This window comes from Daucus carota, chromosome 2, assembly GCF_001625215.2.
Source record: "Daucus carota subsp. sativus chromosome 2, DH1 v3.0, whole genome shotgun sequence".
NCBI classification, from domain to species: domain Eukaryota; kingdom Viridiplantae; phylum Streptophyta; class Magnoliopsida; order Apiales; family Apiaceae; genus Daucus; species Daucus carota.
Window position 1 is genome coordinate 53,170,621 of NC_030382.2, and position 19,863 is coordinate 53,190,483.

General features: G+C 32.5%; 2 protein-coding genes and 1 pseudogene across 3 annotated transcripts; all 3 read right to left on the minus strand.

The window, feature by feature from the left end:
• Window positions 1-541: 541 nt before the first annotated feature.
• Window positions 542-2,756, minus strand: LOC108209450 (uncharacterized). The gene is made up of 3 exons (XM_017380359.2): window positions 2,059-2,756; window positions 1,712-1,975; window positions 542-1,551 (listed from the first exon to the last, which is right to left on the minus strand). Exon 3 carries the CDS (start codon window positions 1,402-1,404, stop codon window positions 664-666), a length of 741 nt encoding a protein of 246 aa, XP_017235848.1. The 5' UTR covers window positions 1,405-1,551; window positions 1,712-1,975; window positions 2,059-2,756; the 3' UTR covers window positions 542-663.
• A 148-nt stretch (window positions 2,757-2,904) lies between these two features.
• Window positions 2,905-4,091, minus strand: LOC108209451 (F-box/kelch-repeat protein SKIP6-like; annotated as a pseudogene).
• A 4,465-nt stretch (window positions 4,092-8,556) lies between these two features.
• On the minus strand, window positions 8,557-13,715 carry LOC108209449 (hydroxyproline O-galactosyltransferase GALT2-like). 2 transcript variants are annotated; one of them, XM_017380358.2, is made up of 7 exons: window positions 12,261-13,715; window positions 11,711-11,940; window positions 10,924-11,214; window positions 9,710-9,838; window positions 9,408-9,581; window positions 9,138-9,245; window positions 8,557-9,039 (listed from the first exon to the last, which is right to left on the minus strand). In XM_017380358.2, the coding sequence occupies exons 1-7, from the start codon at window positions 13,165-13,167 to the stop codon at window positions 8,851-8,853; spliced, it is 2,028 nt and encodes a 675-aa protein (XP_017235847.1). In that variant the 5' UTR covers window positions 13,168-13,715; the 3' UTR covers window positions 8,557-8,850. The 2 variants fall into 2 exon arrangements, with proteins under 2 accessions (XP_017235847.1, XP_017235846.1); XM_017380357.2 differs by having other exon boundaries at window positions 8,557-9,054; window positions 12,261-13,714.
• Between the last annotated feature and the right edge of the window lie 6,148 nt (window positions 13,716-19,863).

Genomic DNA, 19,863 nt, shown 5'->3' on the forward strand with positions numbered 1-19,863 from the left:
TGCAACTTGAAAACAACAAGACACCACGTTTTACATTAAGAATTTTTAATATTTGAAATAGGTTATAATAAAATACAGTCAATTAATTTTATAAAAAATAAGTTGTAATTGCAGATTTGCATAAGGGATTTGTTGAATTATATCCATTCCAATTCAAAGTCTTATGTCGGCACCCAACTCAAGGGGATCGATATCCGGGAGCTCTCTTGCGGAATATTTTTTCTTTTAATTTAATCGTAATGCTTTGTTGTATTAACTTTGGATATATTATTTAAAAGGTAATTTATATTTAAAAATGAAATTTCATAATAAAAAATTCCAATCTCATACATATTATTATATGATAAAAACACATTTTCAAATCCTCACTCCCAGAGAGCGGGAGATATCATAATTAAACATATTTTTAAAATTAATTATTTTTGAAGTTTTTTTTTTTTGAAAGAAATTATTTTCGAAGTTATTAACACTGTTATTCTTACATACCCAAATCATCAAATTTCAGGTTATTAATTAAATAAAATGCTTCACTCAGTTTTTTTTTTTTTTTGAAATAAGGAAGTTTGCATTAAGAAGAAGAATCAGACAGCAAAGTCTCCAACAACAGGTCTGGAGGAGACGTAAAGATGCTTTGGCAACCTAGCAAACAAGGTAATCTAGCCATTAGATGGGCTGCTTTGTTTGCTTGCCTTTTAGCAAATGTATTGACACTCCTGATCTAGACTGAATCATAGCACGACATTCATCTAAAGCATAACCAACCTCTAGAATATTATCATGCGGTCGCGTAATGGCTTGAACAGCTAACAAAGAGTCAGACTCAACCTCGACATTCTGGTACGAAAGGGAAGCCAACCAAAGGAGACCCTCACGGATAGCAACCACCTCGGCTTCTAACACAGAGCTAACCATCACCAGACGTTGAACTTTCCCGATAATGAGCTTACCCTGGTGGTCTCGAAGGAGTAGCCCAATGGAGAATGATCCCTCTCCAACTTTAAAAGTTGCATCTGTGTTGAGCTTAAAAGCTCCTGTAGCAGGAGGTTTCCATCGGTGGGGAGAAGCATGGCAATTTGTAGTGGAGGTAGCAGGCACTGCAGTTCTACTTTCTTTAGCCAACTTCCAATCGGAGAAGTATTTGGCGCTCCAGTCCATTGCAATCCTGCTGTTAACTACTTTATTCTCCCAAACTTTTTTGTTCCGGAAAAACCAAATCCCCCACAAAACTCTAGCTATTAAGAGCAACTCATCATGTCCTGTACCATTCAGTTTATGCAGAAGCCAGTCAGGGGCAAACTCCACCATGCTCATGTCAAGAGACAAACCAACATATTGCCAGCAACTCGCAGCAAAGGGACAATCGAAGAATACGTGTAAGAGATGTTCTACGTCCGAGTCACACATGGGGCAAACTATTGGAAGTTGCACACCTTTAGCTCTCAATTTGTAACGAACTGGAATATTGTTGGGGCAAAATCTCCAGAGGAAAGTTTTGACTTTGTGAGGCACACTTATACGCCATAGTCTTGGGGTAAAAGTAAAAGTAATTTCCTGCAAAGATACACAATTACTTTTACACTTGGGGTTGTATTTGAGATCCGGCAAGCGACCATGATGTACTCTGAAATTTTCAAAATAATTCCAAAACTCTGCAAAGTGTCGAAGCCAGTCTCTGCTAGAAGGTGAATACTATGACAGTATGTGGACGAACCTCTATTAGAGTGGCCAGAAACAGTAACAAGCTTTGTAATCTCTAAAATGGCATCTACATTTAGAAGTTGCAACAGCGAGCTTGACCCCTGACCAGTTTGTCCCACAGACATATCATTTGCCTCGGAGATTGGTAATGAGCTGTATGATAATTTTCCAGGCACCCATACTGACAAAACTTCCAACTATGGGAGTACTGGACTGGTGTCGAGCTGTTGAATTGTTCAACCCACATTCCCATGCTCACGTCCTCCATTTTAAACAACTGCTTATAATTAAGAACCATATAATTACGAGAGCTATATATCATTGGCGGCAGTAATTTAAAATTAAGCTCTGGTCACAAACCTTTAGGTCTCCATCAACATGTTTAGAGATGATATCTTGAGCAATTTCCTTAGAAATTATATATCCAGGACCATTAGCATACGGAGGATAAACTTCTTGAGGATATTCGTGTTTCATCAGGACATCATTCTTTAGATATACAACGGCAAGGAAACTAAAGACAAGGTTTTTAAGCTATCAACAAATTCTCCGGAAAAAAAGAGGATGAACTGACAATCTATGATGTTCAACATATAGCCAAATTTAGAGTTCACATGTAAATCCTATTACCTCGTAACTGACAGCCCACTTCCCGCTTCTAAGTGGTCGATGCAAGAGGTTGAGATTACCCAAATATAGTGTTCTTTTTCGAGACACTTTATCAAGTTCTTTCATAACAGTATCTACCCTTATAAAAGTATCATCATCACATTTCATGATGTAAGCAGCAGTTGCATCTTAAACTTGCAGGACAAATTTGAACTATTTTGACTGATAGCAGAAACGACTATTCCCGTCTTGCTAACATAGTAATTTAAAATGACTGATCGACACACATTCAAGGAAAAAGAAGAAGGGGGGATTTAACTTGCACCAAAATCCAAATTCACAAATAGCAATAGTCTTAAGTACCACTAGCTCATAAACCAGTTTTGAAGTATTAGAAGAGAGAGATTTTCTAAACCAGTTTTGATTCAGTAATGATTTAATTAAATTAATAAATACACAGTTTCTATTGGGATATCAGCATTCTTCATTTTTGACGTGAAAGTTATTGCTGATTATACCACTTTTGTTTCAGTTACTAGTTTATGCTGCTCGGATAGTATAATTGTGATCTGTGATTTTTTGGACAGAATTTCTACATTTCATTTCGCAAACCAAATACTGTATTATTCAAATTTAGTAATTATCAAAGACAATAGTCAAAACACACATTTGTACAATGTACATATGCATAGAATGAACTTAAGTTGATACTCGTACAACATACAGCAACATATATCCGGAAACTCACAAATCCACGGAGAGGCAATGCACTTCTTGAAGACCCAAACGGAACAAAAAGAATCTGACCACAAAACCAATACACTCAACCCCATCATTATCCTTCCAAACCTCAATCTCCGCACACATAATGTCCACCTCTTTCTTCCCCCCTTTCCTTTCCAACACCACACACAAGTTGCCATTTAAACTCATCATTGTCGCCCCACACAAAAACTTTGGTAAACTCTTGTCCACCCCTCTCAACTCCTTCCACACATCTGTCTCCACATCATACCCCCTAATCTTCCCCAAAAAATCATAACAATACACAACCCCACCCACCACCGCAGCCCGTCCCCTCCACCCTAAATCAAGCCTTTTCGGGACATTCCTCCCCCATTCCCTTGTCCCCGCATTAAAAACAACCCCACCCCAATCTGCAATTGAGTAAATCCTCCAATTTAAAACACAACTAGCATGCATCCACTTATCCCTGATCTCAACAGGACTCTCCACTCCCTTCCGAACACCAACCCCGGTCCAATTACTCGATTTCACAAAATTATCCCCCACACAACCACCCATCACATGAATCTTCCCATTCACCACCCCCGCCGCAGCGAATTCCCTGCAAACTCTCATTTTAGCCACAATCTCCCACTTGCCAAACCTACAATTAAAAACCCAGACATTATTCGACGCAATCTCATTAACTGCCCCCCCCTCCCCCGCCCCAGTTACATAATTTTGAACCCCAACACAGCAAAACAAGACCCAACGGGCTGATTCTTGATTCCGGCAAGTGGGGTCAGCAAACAAGGCTGTTTAGCAACATGGGGTCTTTGATTTAGAGTGTCCCAATTGAAAGACGAGTTGAGTCGGAGGTTGAGGTGGAGGGATTGATGAGTTGAGTTGAGAAGGGAGCGAGTTGCGAGGAAGTCGGGGGAGGGGAGAGTGGAATGGAAGGATTTAGAGATGAGAGAGAGGGAAGGATGGTGGGGCCTAATTGGCATTCGTGCAATGCATTGGTGGGGCCCTGGGATTCGTGCAATACAACAATTGTTTTAAAAAAAACTAAATACAGCAATTAACAGTTAAACACACCACACGATAATCATTAATAAGAGGCACATATCCAAAATCTAAAAGCACAGGAAGCTTTATTAAGTGAGATAGACGACGAATATAGAGTTGGTAAATCAGGTAGAGTTTTGCATATCTGAACAAAAAGATCAAACAAACACTTTGTACCGCTATAAATCCTAATATGCCAATTGTTAAAAATATTTGAGAAACATATAAGGCCATTCAAAGTTGATGACCATTTGCCAGATAACTATGGTATGCAATCTGGAAGTTTGTGATTGCAGAATTGTTGATATCGTACGATCCTGGAGACCGCAACCCTTCTTCCAATCGCTGCCATACTCTACTCCTCAGCGACCGATACTTTGATTGTATAAGATTTGTATTTCTTTCAATTATCTTGACTTGGCTTCGAAAATCACTTTGTTTGCAACCACATGTAAATGAAAGTAGGGACAAAATCCTGCGGAGAAGAGACATATCAAGAAAGGCAGATTCTAGGTTATCAACCTGTTCTACTGTAGTATAAGCAAGCTCTCGTATTTCTGACAATAATTTATTAACGGTTGGATCATCATTATGTTCCATCTCAGCGCTGATTAAGTGAAAATGAATTATGCCCACCGGCTCACGCATGGGGACTTCTTTGTTATACTTAAAAGCTCTTAACAATTTTATTTCTAGAAAACGGAGAGCTCTCGATGTCTCCATTAACTGCTAGTGTTTGTGTTTTCTTTGAGAACAAACGTGTTAGTGTTTGTTTATTACTATATATAGGCTCCTCGGTCTCTTAATTAGAATTGGAATAGGTTTAGTGGTGCTTCTAGGGAGAGTCAGAATTCTTATAGGGTTAGGTTTAATCCGTTTTTATATTTCATTTTTTTATTTTTTAATTAGTTTGCACTCATTAATATTATATTTAAAAATATCATCAATATCAATATCAATCAATCATCAATATATATATATAAAGGAGGATGCGGGCGTCTCTAGAATTGTTCGATTCAGTCTTCTAATTTTTCTTAAATTTCGGATAAAAAATATAATTATAATTCAAAAAAATAAGGTTTAAGAATTCTAAAGATAATATAATTCTTTTCTTATCGGATATATATATATATATATATATATATATATATATATATATATATATATATATATATATATAAGAGGATGCAGGCGTCTCTAGAATTGTTCGATTCAGTCTTCTAATTTTTCTTAATTTTCGGATAGAAAATATAATTATAATTCAAAAAAATAAGGTTTAAGAATTCTAAGATAATATAATTCTTTTCTTATCGGATTCTAAAGGTAATACTCTAAAAAATAGTAATCGTAAAAGAGATGTAATTCTAAGCAGTTAACAAATAGAAATCTTAACAAAAATATAATAGCTATAATTTGTGAAATTCTAAGTAGTTAATAAATAGGAATCTTAAATTATGATTATAATTTTATGAAATGGATATACTTATCCAATTATCATTATAATTTTATCATAACGTAAATTATTCTTGAGAGGATGAGGTTACGTGGAGTCTCTTATAACTTTCTGTTTAAATTTCTAATTTTTTAAGAGAAAATAAATAAAATAGCTAAAAAATAGTAAAAGAGATACAATTCTAAGTAGTTAAGAAATAGGAATTTTAACCAAAATATAATAGATAAAATGTATGAAATTCTAAGTAATGAAGAAATAGGAATCTTAAAAGAAAAGAGAGATAATTCTAAACAATTAAGAAATAGGAATCTTAAAGAAAAATATAATAGCTAAAGTCTATGAAATTGGATATATTTATCCAATTATAATTATAATTTTATTATAATGTAAATGATTCTTGATTAGTATTGTATTTCAGGGGAGGGCGGCCCAAATTAATTTTTTATCTAAGTTATAATATTTTTTTTATTCAAACGGGACCACAACTTAAAATAATTTTTATCCAATTATAATCTTTAACTTTATCATAATTATAATAATTTTTATTAGTATTGTGTTTGACGATACGACGACACAAACTAATATCTACATTATAATATTTTGTTATTAGCATTGTGTTCGACAAGTGAGCGGCTCAAACTAATTTTTATCTATATTATTATATTTAATTTTATTATAATTATAATAATTATTGATTAATATTGTCTTTGATATGAGGGAGGGTCAAACAATTTTTTTATTAGTATTGTGTTTGACAAGAGGGCCACTTAAACAAATTTTTATATTAATTATAATATTTTTTTATTAATGATATGTTTAAGGGGAACACGACTCAAAATAACTTTTATGCAATTATAATAATATTTCATATCAAAATTTATAAAAAATATTCTTTATTAGTATTGTGTTTAGGAGAGGGAGGCTCAAATTAATTTTTATCTAAATAATAATAAATTTTCTATTAGTATTATGTTTGACGGAAAAGTAGGTAAAACAATTTTTTGTCTAAATTTATAAAAAATTCATAACGCCGCCGCGAAGCGAAGCGAGGGGCGTGTAGGTGGCATCTCTCACATCGCTCTGTTATATTTTTCTAATTTTTTGGAATTTTTTGATGAAAAATATCAAAATTTAGAACTACCTTTTTTAGTTTCAGGTATATTAGAAGCAAGTTTCAGAATCTGATTTTGTTTCACATTATTAATGGAATATAGTTGTTTGAAAATTTTAATCTGATTTTGTTTTAGATTATTTAATTATGGGAAAGAGTAGCACACAAGTCTCTCTGCACCTATAAATACCCTTGTAGGGTTTGGATCATCTAAACACAACATCCTCTCTCTTAATACCACAACCCTACCTTTCATTGGTGATAGTTCTTTTGCTTGATTTTTAAGTCGGTGGTGCCGTTCTTGCAATGATAAGTGGAGGCTGTTTATATAGTCTTAAAAAAAAATATCAAAATTTAGAACTACCTTTTTTAGTTTCAGGTATATTAGAAGCAGAAAGGTGATAGTTCTTTTGCTTGATTTTTAAGTCGGTGGTGCCGTTCTTGCAATGATAAGTGGAGGCTGTTTATATAGTCTTAAAAAAAAATATCAAAATTTAGAACTACCTTTTTTAGTTTCAGGTATATTAGAAGCAAGTTTCAGAATCTGATTTTGTTTCACATTATTAATGGAATATAGTTGTTTGAAAATTTTAATCTGATTTTGTTTTAGATTATTTAATTATGGGAAAGAGTAGCACACAAGTCTCTCTGCACCTATAAATACCCCTATAGATTGTAGGGTTTGGATCATCTAAACACAACATCCTCTTTCTTAATACCACAACCCTACCTTTCATTGGTGATAGTTCTTTTGCTTGATTTTTAAGTCGGTGGTGCCGTTCTTGCAATGATAAGTGGAGGCTGTTTATATAGTCTTAAAAAAAAGGTTGTTGCAAGCAAAGGTAGTTATAGATCGCTATGTGGGAGTCGACGAATTCAAACACGGGAAAAGAATATAGTCATGACATATCAATAAATTAACTATTAGTGATGTATGTTTGTTGGTTATTCTTTTATAATATGTGTTTTGTTCATCGGACATGTTTGTTGTTGCTAATTTTTATATGATTTACTTTGCATACAGGAAAATATGGTGGAGAAGCAAGGGGCGTGCAGGTGGCGCCTCTCACATCGCTCCATTCTATTTTTCTAATTTTCTGTAATTTTTGGATGAAAAATATCAAAAATCAGAACTACTTTTTTTTAGTTTCGAGTATATTAGAAGCAAGTTTCAGAATTTGATTTTGTTTCAGATTATTTATGAAATATAGTAGCTTGAAAGTTTTAATCTAATTTTGTTTCAGATTATTTAATTATGAAAAAGAGTGGCACACAAGACCCTCTGCACCTATAAATAGCCCTATATATTGTAAGGTTTTGGATCATCTAAACAAAACCTCCTTTCTCTCTCAATACTACAACCTCACGGATTTAATTTAGATATTTTTGTGCACAATCAATCCAAAAAATTGGCGGAAGCTGACAACTTTTTTAAAAAAAGGAACACAAATAAAATTAAGATTCGTTGTGCTTTAAATTGTTAATAACTTGTATAAATTTATTTTTATTTTTTCACCATGAATTATAGTCCAGTTTTGCAATTTTATATATTAGTATTGGTATTACATTAAGATTTTTATAATATAAAATTTATTTTATCTTACAAATATTAATTTTGAAACGTTAATATAGTTTTTATAGACAGCCACAAAATTATTTTATTTTACAAATATTAATATTAATATTTTATTTTATTAGTTGTACTATGAATGTGCTGTAATCCTGCTTCTGTGTGTATCAGATACAGCAAATGGTTCATCTTCTCAGATTCCTAAACTATAACAGTAGTTACAGTACATTCATCTGATCAAGGTGTACACTTATTTATGCAAAAAAAAAAAAAAAGCACACACATTTACCACAAACAACCAGGAAGTTCAAAAACAAGAACTACAGGAAGAAAATTATGTATCAACAACTATATAGAGATCATTAGTATACTTTTACAATAGTTGTATAGAATGGCAAAAAAGATACACAATTACTTTTACACTTGGGGTTGTATTTGAGATCCAGCAAGCGACCATGATCTACTCAGAAATTTCTAAAATCATTCCAAAACTCTACAAAGTGTCAAAGCCAGACTCTACTGGAAGGTAAATACTATGACAGTACGTGAACGAACCTCTATTAGAATGGCCAGAAACAGCAACAAGATTTGTAATCTCTAAGATGGCATCTACATTCAGAAGTTGCAACAGCGAGCTTGACCCCTGACCAGTTTGTCCCACAGACATATCATTTGCCTCGGAGATTGGTAATGAGCTGTATAATAATTTTCCAAGCACCCGTACTGACAAAACTTCCAACTATGGGAGTACTGGACTGGTGTCGAGCTGTTGAATTGTTCAACCCACATTCCCATGCTCACATCCTCCATTTTAAACAACTACTTATAATTAAGAACCATTTAACTACGAGAGCTATATATCATTGGCGGCAGTAATGTAAAATTAAGCTCTGGTCACAAACCTTTAGGTCTCCATCAACATGTTTAGAGATGATATATTTAGCAATTTCCTTAGAAATTATATATCCAGGCCCATTAGCATACGGAGGATAAACTTCTTGAGGATATTCCTGTTTCATCAGGATATCGTTCTTTAGATATACAGTGGCAAGGAAACTAAAGACAAAGTTTTTAAGCTATCAACAAATTCTCCCCAAAAAAAGAGGATGAACTAACAGTCTACGATGTTCAACATATAGCCAAATTTAGAGTTCACATGTAAATCCTATTACCTCGTAACTAACAGCCCACTTCCCGCTTCTAAGTGGTCGATGCAAGAGGTTGAGATTACCCATATATAGTGGTCTTTTTCCAGACACTTTATCAAGTTCTTTCATAACAGTATCTACCCTTATAAAAGTATCATCATCACATTTCATGATGTAAGCAGCAGTTGCATTTTGAACCTGCAGGACAAATTTGAACTATTTTGACTGATAGCAGAAATGACTAATCCCATCTTGCTACCATAGTAATTTAATATGACTGATCGATGCGCAATCAAGGACAAAGAAGAAGGGGAGATTTAACTTACACCAAATTCACAAATAGCAATAGTCTTAAGTACCACTAGCTCATAACGATCCATAAAGGGCAAGATCACAATATCACCAAAGTATGCAGCTTCTTGTTTCAGAACTGCATTAACCTCCTTCCTTGGGTTCTGCATCATGAAATCTGAAATGAATTAAGTCCCATATAGAATGTGATAGAGACATATTATGCACATGGAGAGGGTTTAATTCAAAAGAGTACAGAAGTAGCAGATGCATATCATATGTCAACAGCAAAATTTAAGGACTTTAGCGAAGAAACTTGAGATCAATTTAGAACCAAAATCCAACATGAATTGATCATTTCCCAACATCTGAGGTTTCAAATGCTATGCTTAGCTTTTAGAAACTGAATATAGTTTAGAGTCTACTCTGCACAAAAATTATAAGCGAGATTACTACCTTTTAACGGCATTACTGACATCATCTTGTCTATTAGAAACCATCGTCATAAGCAGATAAAGTCTTTTTATTATATAACTAGTTTATTATGAAGAATGCATCAACATTATTCTCATAGATTTTACGCAGCTCTAACTCTACACTGGTTGATAATGCCAACAAATAGAACAAATCCCTGTCTGAAGCACACAAGGCCATATATTGAATAGATGGCAGGTCTAATTGACTCAACAGATCCTGGACCAAGTAAAAACTAAATATAACAATTGTTGTAGCTCTTCAATCAATTTTCACAGCTCAGCCTCACTGTAGCATAACTATGCAACTAAATCCCTCAGTGATTCAGTGCTAAATACAAAGGCCATGCCAACTTCTTACGAAATCTTCTTTACTTATGCACCAACGTATCGATGTTGAATTACAAATCTACCTATAACCTTTTCAACATGAGCTCTTCCTTGACTGCCACAGACCTCACGCTAAATTTAGTATCTGCCAAGTTGTCTGCTTTAACCATAATGTGACCTCAATCGAGCCTGACTGATTCAGTCGTCCCTTCTTTGTCATATTGTAACCACTTTTTTTTTTTTTTTTGAGTAATTGAATCCCTATTCTTCTACATTTCTATATGGTAACTAAACTGAAGGGATGAAGAATCTCCTTTATAATCCATATACTAGCAAGGACATAGAAAAAGATTAATGCTAAAATCTTCAATACTATTGTAATAAAACATTAAAAATTTCAGCTTTTTAAATTTATAGTGTTATTACAGATTCGTGTGGGGACATACCAGTGCAACAAAGAAGCGAACTACTACGATTGAAGATTTGATAGCTGAGGCTTGCATCCATGTTTTTCTAACGGCCATGCGTTCTGCAAAGTGATTAGTAGCAGAGAGAACTCCGATGAAAAGTTGAGTAGGACCATTTAATAAAGGTTGAGATTTCCACTTTTCAGACATATCCAAAACTCTTTGAGGTGAAAAACTTGGATGCGATGTGGGGAGGGAGGTAGCAAAAACAGAATGTATATCAACATCGCCTTTAATTGCCAGCCCTGTTGCCTCCTCTAATGTAAGTCCCTGAAGCAAAAGAAAGTTTGAATTGAGGGGCATATTATATCCTGATTTAAGACGCAAGAAAATATAGCACCCTAGTTAAGACATAATTAAGATGGTCACTTAACAATGAAAAATTTGAAAAGAGAATTCTTAGTTAGAACTTTATAAGAAACATATTAATCAAGTCATTTCCATTACATATAAAAATGGAAGAAAGAAAGGACGTCAAAATATCATCAACTTCCTATTTCTACCACTGCAAGCATGCAAGCATGCAGAATCCATCAATTAGTGGCATGTATAACATGTCTCATGTCTCATAAAACTAAAATAACAAGTCAATATGACAATATGGCATAGGACATAATCCCTCACCCTACTCCACAGAATCCATTAAATCACCACATCCAAAGCCATTGCTTAAAATGAAATTTGTAAATAGTGGAGAAGAATTAATCTATATTCTAAAAAATCTCAAGTACACTGTCAAATTAATTTTCTACAATAAGTAGCATACCGTCCGATAAGGGAATGAAGTAACATGTCGCCCGCCAGTAATGACATGAAATCCATCAAGACCAGCACGTAAAGTCAAAACAAACATTTTTCCCTCCACAAAAGGGAAAGGCCAGGTTACTTCTGGTTTCTTCGCACGCCCTATAAATCTCTGGAACCAAGAAGTGGTCCTAGACTCTTTATCTCTATTATCATTTCGCATCCATTTTTCACATCTCAGATATCCATCAACTGCGGTAAGCAACATATTAGTTAATAAGCTAGTAAATTACACGGTCAAGATTCAGAAATAAAGTTGTACGACATTATTGTCTTGATGATGCCTCATATCTGATTAACTCTCTTGCTAGAAATATTACATGGTCCTTTTTCCTACTTCAGTAGCCTTGGCAAAATACCAGTTGTTCCGAGAACTTGTTAAGTCTTTAATCCATGTGATCCTTCTCTCCATACGTGTTTATGGTATGTGAACTAATTAGAGGAATTAAAAAAACTATTAACAATGCTTTAAGGGTGTCATTAAGCATGTGGAAATCTCAAAAAATTCTTACCAAGCATGTCATCATCACTCTTAGACGGTAAACCATCACAGCGTTGACCTGTTCCCCATTGCATTCTATAACATGTGTTGTGCTCAATTACCGGAAGATGGCTCCAATCCCCTCTCAAGCGAGGATTGAGATGAAGAATCTTCGGGGGATCCTCCCCAACCACCGACTTTAAGCCTTGCAACTCAACCATGAACTGTGAAACCAAAATAAAGGAATCAGCAGTCCTTACGTTTGCTTGCCTGGGTATATACTCATTATGAGCATATTTTGGTGTCCCCACTACTGTAATTGAAGAGCCTGCTGCAAGCCCGCAAGGAAGGAACATAACTTGGTCACCGTTGGCTAATTCTTCCTCACTAGTTGATACCCATGAGGGGCAGGTCTCCTTCCTCCCCTCGAGTATCGAACTCTCCCCAAACTCCTTCCCATTATAATTATCTACCTCTTCCCATGCTTTTAAACCTAAAGTCCATGCCTCATCTGCCATGTTCTCTAATACTGACAAATCATTTGTCCTATTCATTTGCCTCAATGTATCTCCAGTAATTCGACCATAATGACTCTTGAAAGGCTTCATTGGTGGCACTCCATTACTATTATCTTCTACTACTTTCCCCGGTACAATCAGTGGCACAAAATCATTTTCATTATCTAGTCTACGGTGAATTGTGTCCTTAGAAACAGACCTCAGCAATGGTTTAGTTAATATATCTCCATTGTTAACATTCACAAAATCTGAGCTTCCCAACCTATTATAACTATCATCACCACTTAACATCCCCACACTCTTAAAAAAACCGGGAAACTTGTAGCATATATAAAGCAAGTACAATGAGGCCATACCCAAAAGAAGATGAGATAATCTCAACCTCCTTACACCAAGCTGTTCACTTTTCAACCTCTTCATCTTCACAATCCCAAATAACAAAAAAGTAATGATCTTCCAACAACAAAAAATCACCCCTTCAACTCATCTTTCACAATTCCATATCAATACCATCAGAGCAATAATGCAATCTAAGTTTAGAATAACAATACACCACAAAGATTCAACTTAAGTAAACCTCAGTTCTCCAGAACTAATGGGCCTAATATACAAGCATAACAAGTTCAAATATATATACACACGCATTCACAGGGCACAAAAAGAGCAAGTTACTTGAATTAATAAACAGCAAAAACAAGTGTAGGCCACTTGTCAAATTAGGATCTTCTTTGAACTGAGCAAGTGCAAAATGGCAATAATTTTTTAAACTCACCAGTGTAGTCTGTGGAAGTAGATTCAGATACAACTCAAATGAGATCTGGGTTTTTATAGTATTATATATTACCATGAATAAATATGAATCAGAATGCAGAGAAGAATACTTAAAAGTTGGATCGTATCAAGTTGGGAAGGCCAGAAAAATGAAGAAAATAATGTAAGATCTCTCTTTTTTTGGCAAGAAAAAGAAAAACTTGAGGAGTGACGCGTATTGTACATAAACGTTGTTTTTTTTTCAAAAAAAAAAAACAGAAACAGCTATAGACTTTCTAAATCATTTTGGATTTTGTGAGGTGTGTGCACATTCATTGAATTAATAATACTAGCTGAGAATCCGCGCGTTGCGGCGGCCTATAAAAATTACATTGATGATTCAAAATTAATATTTATAGAATAAAATCAATTTGCGGCGACTTATAAAAATTATATTAATAATTCAAAATTAATATTTATAAAATAAAATAAATTTTATATTATAAACATCTCGATGCAATACCAATATTAATTTTTAAAATTGCAAAATTGGACTATAATTCATATGTGAAAAAATGATAATAAGTTTCTACATGTAATTAACGATTTAAAGCACGACGAATCTTAATTTTAATTGTGTTTTTCTTTTTGAAAAGTAATCATGTTCTTGACTAACATTGTCATTAACTTTTCCAAACACTACTTCTTAGACACATACACCACTACCTGCATATAAAAAGCATACGACTATACTGACTGATGACATCAATAAAACAGACCGTAAGCTTGCAAACAACAACAAATACGTCCGACGACCAAAACAAATATTATAAAAGAATCACCAACAAAAATATACCATTGTAATTAGGGGTGTGCATTCGGTTAACCGAAACCGAAATTTATTTCGGTTAACCGAAACTGAAATTCTATGAAACCGCGGTTAAAAAACCGGATAACCGAAAAATGAAAATTTGGCTACCGAAAACCGAACCGAAATATAAATTTCGATTAACCAAACCGAAATTATTTTGGTTATTCGGTTCGGTTTTCGGTTAACCGAACCGAATGCACACCCTTAACTGTGATATTGAGAGACAGTGTAGGTTGTGTTTAGATGATACAAAACCCTACAACCTATAAGGGTATTTATAGGTGCCGAGAAACTTGCGCGCTACTCTTTTCCGTAATTAAATAATCTGAAATATAATCAGATTAAAAAACTTGCAAGTTACTATATTCCATAAATAATCTGAAATAAAATCAGACTAATACTTTCAATTTATTATATTCCATAAATAATCTGAAACAGAATCAGATTAATTTATGACAGGATATATACCATATCAATGAATCTGAAACAATTTTTTTTTATATCTTTCACCCAAAAATTCCAGAAAATTAGAAAAATAGAACGGAGCTATCTGAGAGGCGCCACCTACACGCCCCTCGCTTCTCCTTTATATAAGTATATTGATTTACTCCCTCCGTCCCACCGGGATGTTTACGTTCACTGTTTGCACGCATTTTGAGGCTCTTGTAAAGTATAATTCAACAATGTTTTTTTAATTTTTCTTTTTTTAATAAAAGTTTAAACATCAAAATTTTTTTCAGGATTTTTTTAAAAATAAATATATAATGTAAGTATACTTTATAGGAGTCTTAAAATGCGTGCCAAAAAATAACGTAAAGAATCTGATGGGACGGAGGGAGTATATGTCTATATGATATGGACATCATGTTATGCACAGTAAAGTCAAAGTGGAACTTTATGTTTAGTTTCTGTTTTTTATATAAGCTAGACCTGACAATTTGACGCTAATACGAAATGAAACGATACGAAAAAAATGAATATGAGTTTTGATTTTTGATATATGAAACACGAGATTACACGTCGGATATGAGTTTTCATTTTGGGTGCACGAAAGTACACTAAATATTTGTACATAATTTTTATTATATACATGTTATAATATTATATATATATATATATGTGTGTGTGTGTGTGTGTGTAAAATATATATTTTTTTATGTATATGTAAATATATATTAGAGATACATTAACAAATTTGTAGAAAATTGTATGCAAGTATAGATACATCATTCATATTTAGTAAAATTATACAGGAAAATATATATATTAAAATTATTTTTTGATTAAAATTATATTAATATTTATATATATAATATACCCGAAAAATACACGAAACATTTCGGATCAGATACGAGTTTCAAATTAGGTACATAAAATCAATTACGGACAGATACGAGTTTCACCTTCGAGTTCACGAAACATGAAAACACACGAAACGAAAATATACGAAACGAAACGATTGCCACCTCTAATATAAGCTCAAGGTTGTAGCAAACTACAGTAGAAACTCTTTAAATTAATACTCAGTAATTAATAGACTCTTTAAAATAATAAATTTGTCCGGTCCCGAATTAGGCCAATGTAAAAAATTGAAAAACTCTATAAAATAATAAGATAATAATTTTTCGGGAGATCCCTTTATAATTTTCGTCCCAAAAAAAATATCATAAATTAATAATTTATAAAAACTAAAAAAAATATATATTGCACTCTATTTAAATATGATTCAATAGTTGTCTGTTTTTCTTTAAAGTACAAGTTTATTTGGATCTCATCTCTAATTTTTCTTGCACCCAATATCTTAGGTGTTGTATTTTTCTATTGTATCATCTCTAACATTTATTCCTCTTGTTTACATAAACTGTACGGTGCTTCAAAAGTCATTATTGATTTCTAATACATATGAACACATTAGTAAGTGATTTATGTTGAGTCCCAAGGTTTGCTATAATGTAATTCTAAGAGACCTGGACTAATTTGTCTTTTTATTTGGTATGTATAGTATAATCATAAAAAACTCTTTAAATTAATAATTATTAATTTATCGGTAAATTAATAACTCTCTAAATTAATAAATTTTCCGGTCCTAACATTATTAATTTATAGAATTTTTACTACTCAATTCTGTTATTCTGAAACACTTCTCTCTTCTTACTCCCTCTCTCCCGGGAAACACAGCTAAGCTTTGTTAGTGGAGTTTCTGGATATTACGTAGTTCCATTACGTTTACATCATGTTTAGCTACTTGTTTTCGGTTTCAGTTAGAAACTCTATATGGTATTAGAGCATTTCTGCATTTTTTCTCTTCATTCGGTGTTTTCTAGGGTTTCGTTGCAATCGGAAAGTTGTCGATGTCTTGTTGTTCTAGTTGTTCCGGTGAGTGCCCGCTTCCAGTTTTTCTAGGTATGATTTCTTATGTATAGCTACGTGTTTGATTAATTGTCTCAAAGAGATTTTGATTTCTCCTATTGTGTTCAGAGAGAGAGCATGATTAAGTAAGATCTTCAGTTCTTAACTTCGGTTCGTAAATAAATAGGAGTAATACAAACTAATTGAAGGCACCGTTTCTTGTTTTGTTGTTGACATATATGGATGTTCATGCTGCTGTTGCGGCAAAAGTTTTAGTAGAGGTAGACGAGTTATTATTGAAATCGAAAATCAACTCTTTCCTGCACTTTTCTAAGGATTTTGGGACGGCTGGCAAGGATTTTTCTCGCCTTTAGTTTTTAGCTTTTTGTTCATGAAGTCTTATTATGTAATTCTTTACCGTTGCACAATATAAAAAAAGTCACATCCACTTTGATCAGAATGTTCATTACCAAAATAATAACACATAAAACAAAATTTTAATATTCAGATTATGTAATTTTTTACCGTTTCATAATATTATTTACAATACTAGTAGTTTAATGTTTTTTCTCAAAATCTAATACTTTTCAAGTAAAGAACTGACTGCGTGTAAAAAATTCAAGTAGGTCACTCGTTGCAAATTTGACTCAAATGAGTCATTATTTTGAAATATTTTTTATTAAAAATATCACTATATTGTTAGTCGGAATTCTTAAAGTATTATATATTGAGTTTCACATATTTTTTATGAATGATATTACATCCAAATGAAAAATCCTGATTTCTAGTATTTTAGATAATATTGTTAGATTTTTAAAATTTTATCAGCTATTTAATTGCTTCCCAGGGGTGTGGCGGTGTGCGACTTGTGTGTTGTCTCTTGTTACTTTAATTTTGCAATCGTACGATAGAACAAAAGGGCGGATAATCACACATATCAGTGGTAATTTAAAAAAAAAAACAATTTCACACTTGCCACAAATTTAGTTATATGCCTTTATTTTAAAATTTTTGTTTCCATACTACAATAATTTGATAAAATGCATCCACGGAATGATTGTCAAAGTTACGGACCCGCAGGACGAAGCTCCATAGGGGCCATGGCCTGCCTAGGGTTTCCATAATATTAAAATTTGTATTATATAATTTTGAAAAAAAATTATATTCTATCTATATATTTATGTAAATATAAATATTTGGGCCTCCTAAAAATATCGCCCCTAAGAAATATTTAACATTATAAAATTAAGTTTTAATTTTTAGACCAAATTTAAAAATAAAAATATGCATATATACAATTATATTATTTAAAAAATCGTGAAATATGTTATGTGATAAAGATAAACGTTAATATGGTTCTTTAAAAAAAAAAATAAGAATATCTTGGGAAGGTCTTTCTCATCCAAAAAACTTATACCTGACTTCTTCATTTCTGTAGAATAGAGTTAGTTCTCGTGCATTATCATTTTTTTTTAATTAGTATTGATATTAATATTGATCTACTCATTCTCAATTCAAATTTCATTCTCCAGGTTATATTTTTATCTGTTTAAACTATAACTTGTAATTTTCTTAATAAGCATAATATTTAATTTCTGAGAGATTATTGAAATTTTACTTACTACTATTCAAAATATATTTTCACTTAATGCATGTGCGTTACCGATTAAAGATTATAACTTACAATTATTATGATGAGTTTTCTATATATATTGGAAGAGAAATAGCTAAACGTTTAAGTCGACACAACAATATATTTAATTTCGTGATCTAAAATAATGCGGAATTCTAGTATAAATTTTTTACTAGTATTTTTGTATTTATTATATATCAAATTCCTTACTTTAACCCTCTTTTTATACATGTTTGCCGGCTTCATTCTTGTTACGGGAGGTAGTGAATTCTTTATCATGCACAATATTTATGGCTTTATGAAAACTGATATTTAGGACTCTGTTATCTATGATTTGGGTTTCTTATGATTACTTTCTACAATAATTCATCTATAATTTTTATCATAAAAAGATGTAATATCTTATTATTACGTGAATCTAAAATTGGGCCGCTTATCTTTAATTTAAACCATCATTCTAACCAAAAATCGCTTTAAAATATCACAAAAACACTATCAAAGTCTGATTATTAGGATCAATCACCTCCTAATAACCGAAACATATGTATGGTAGTGTACAAACGTAATATAAGCGTATTATACATGTCAGGACTTGGAGCTTAAACACCCTCCCGACCAAAAAATATAAAATATTTAACAGTAAATTTAAAATTATATATATAAATAACTTCTAAATATTTTTCAATAATATCTAAAAATATTTTAATAAATATATCTATTTTACATCAAAAATTATTAGCATTTAAGATTTTTTCAATAATAATAATTTTTTTTTTATCAAATTCAAGGTCCGTCAATCAGCGAAACATTCAGACTTGTAAATTGTAGGAGTAATGTCTACTGGCTACTGCCATCGAGCACGGACTTCAAATATTCTGCAATATACATGCAGGCCGAACCCCAAGTATAAGAAGGTCCGTGGACTGTGACTCGTGGAAGACTTCCTTTCAGCAGATGGGCCTTTATATAAGAATTTATGAAATTACTAATTAATATATCGTCGAACAGACCGGACCTGATTACCCTCACATTGATTCTTTCCTAGGCTATTAATGTGCATCCAGAGGGTTAGTTTTGTCTTTTCAATTTTTCTTTGCTCTGGAAATAAAATAAAAGCTCTGGAATTAGAAATTCCCTAATTTGATGTGTTGGTGTCTAGGTGACTTGGTATGAAAGACTCATGACCTTCGCTTCTATTTTATTATATTTTTATAACAAGAATTATTTGATTGTTTGTTATAATATATATTATAGAATAAATATGATTATTAAATTTTTATTATATAACAAAATAATTAAAATTATAATAAAAATATTTATATTATAATATTTAAATATAATATATAATTTATATATTCGATATTTTAAATCAAATAGAAGAAAATTTAGTAAACTGAATTTGCCATTTTTTTTTTGTGTTTTCACCAGAATACAACAAAGTTTATAAAAATCAAATAGAAGGTGGGTTTTGTAATTAGAATGTGATTATTATTCTTTTTAAGTTCTAAATTAT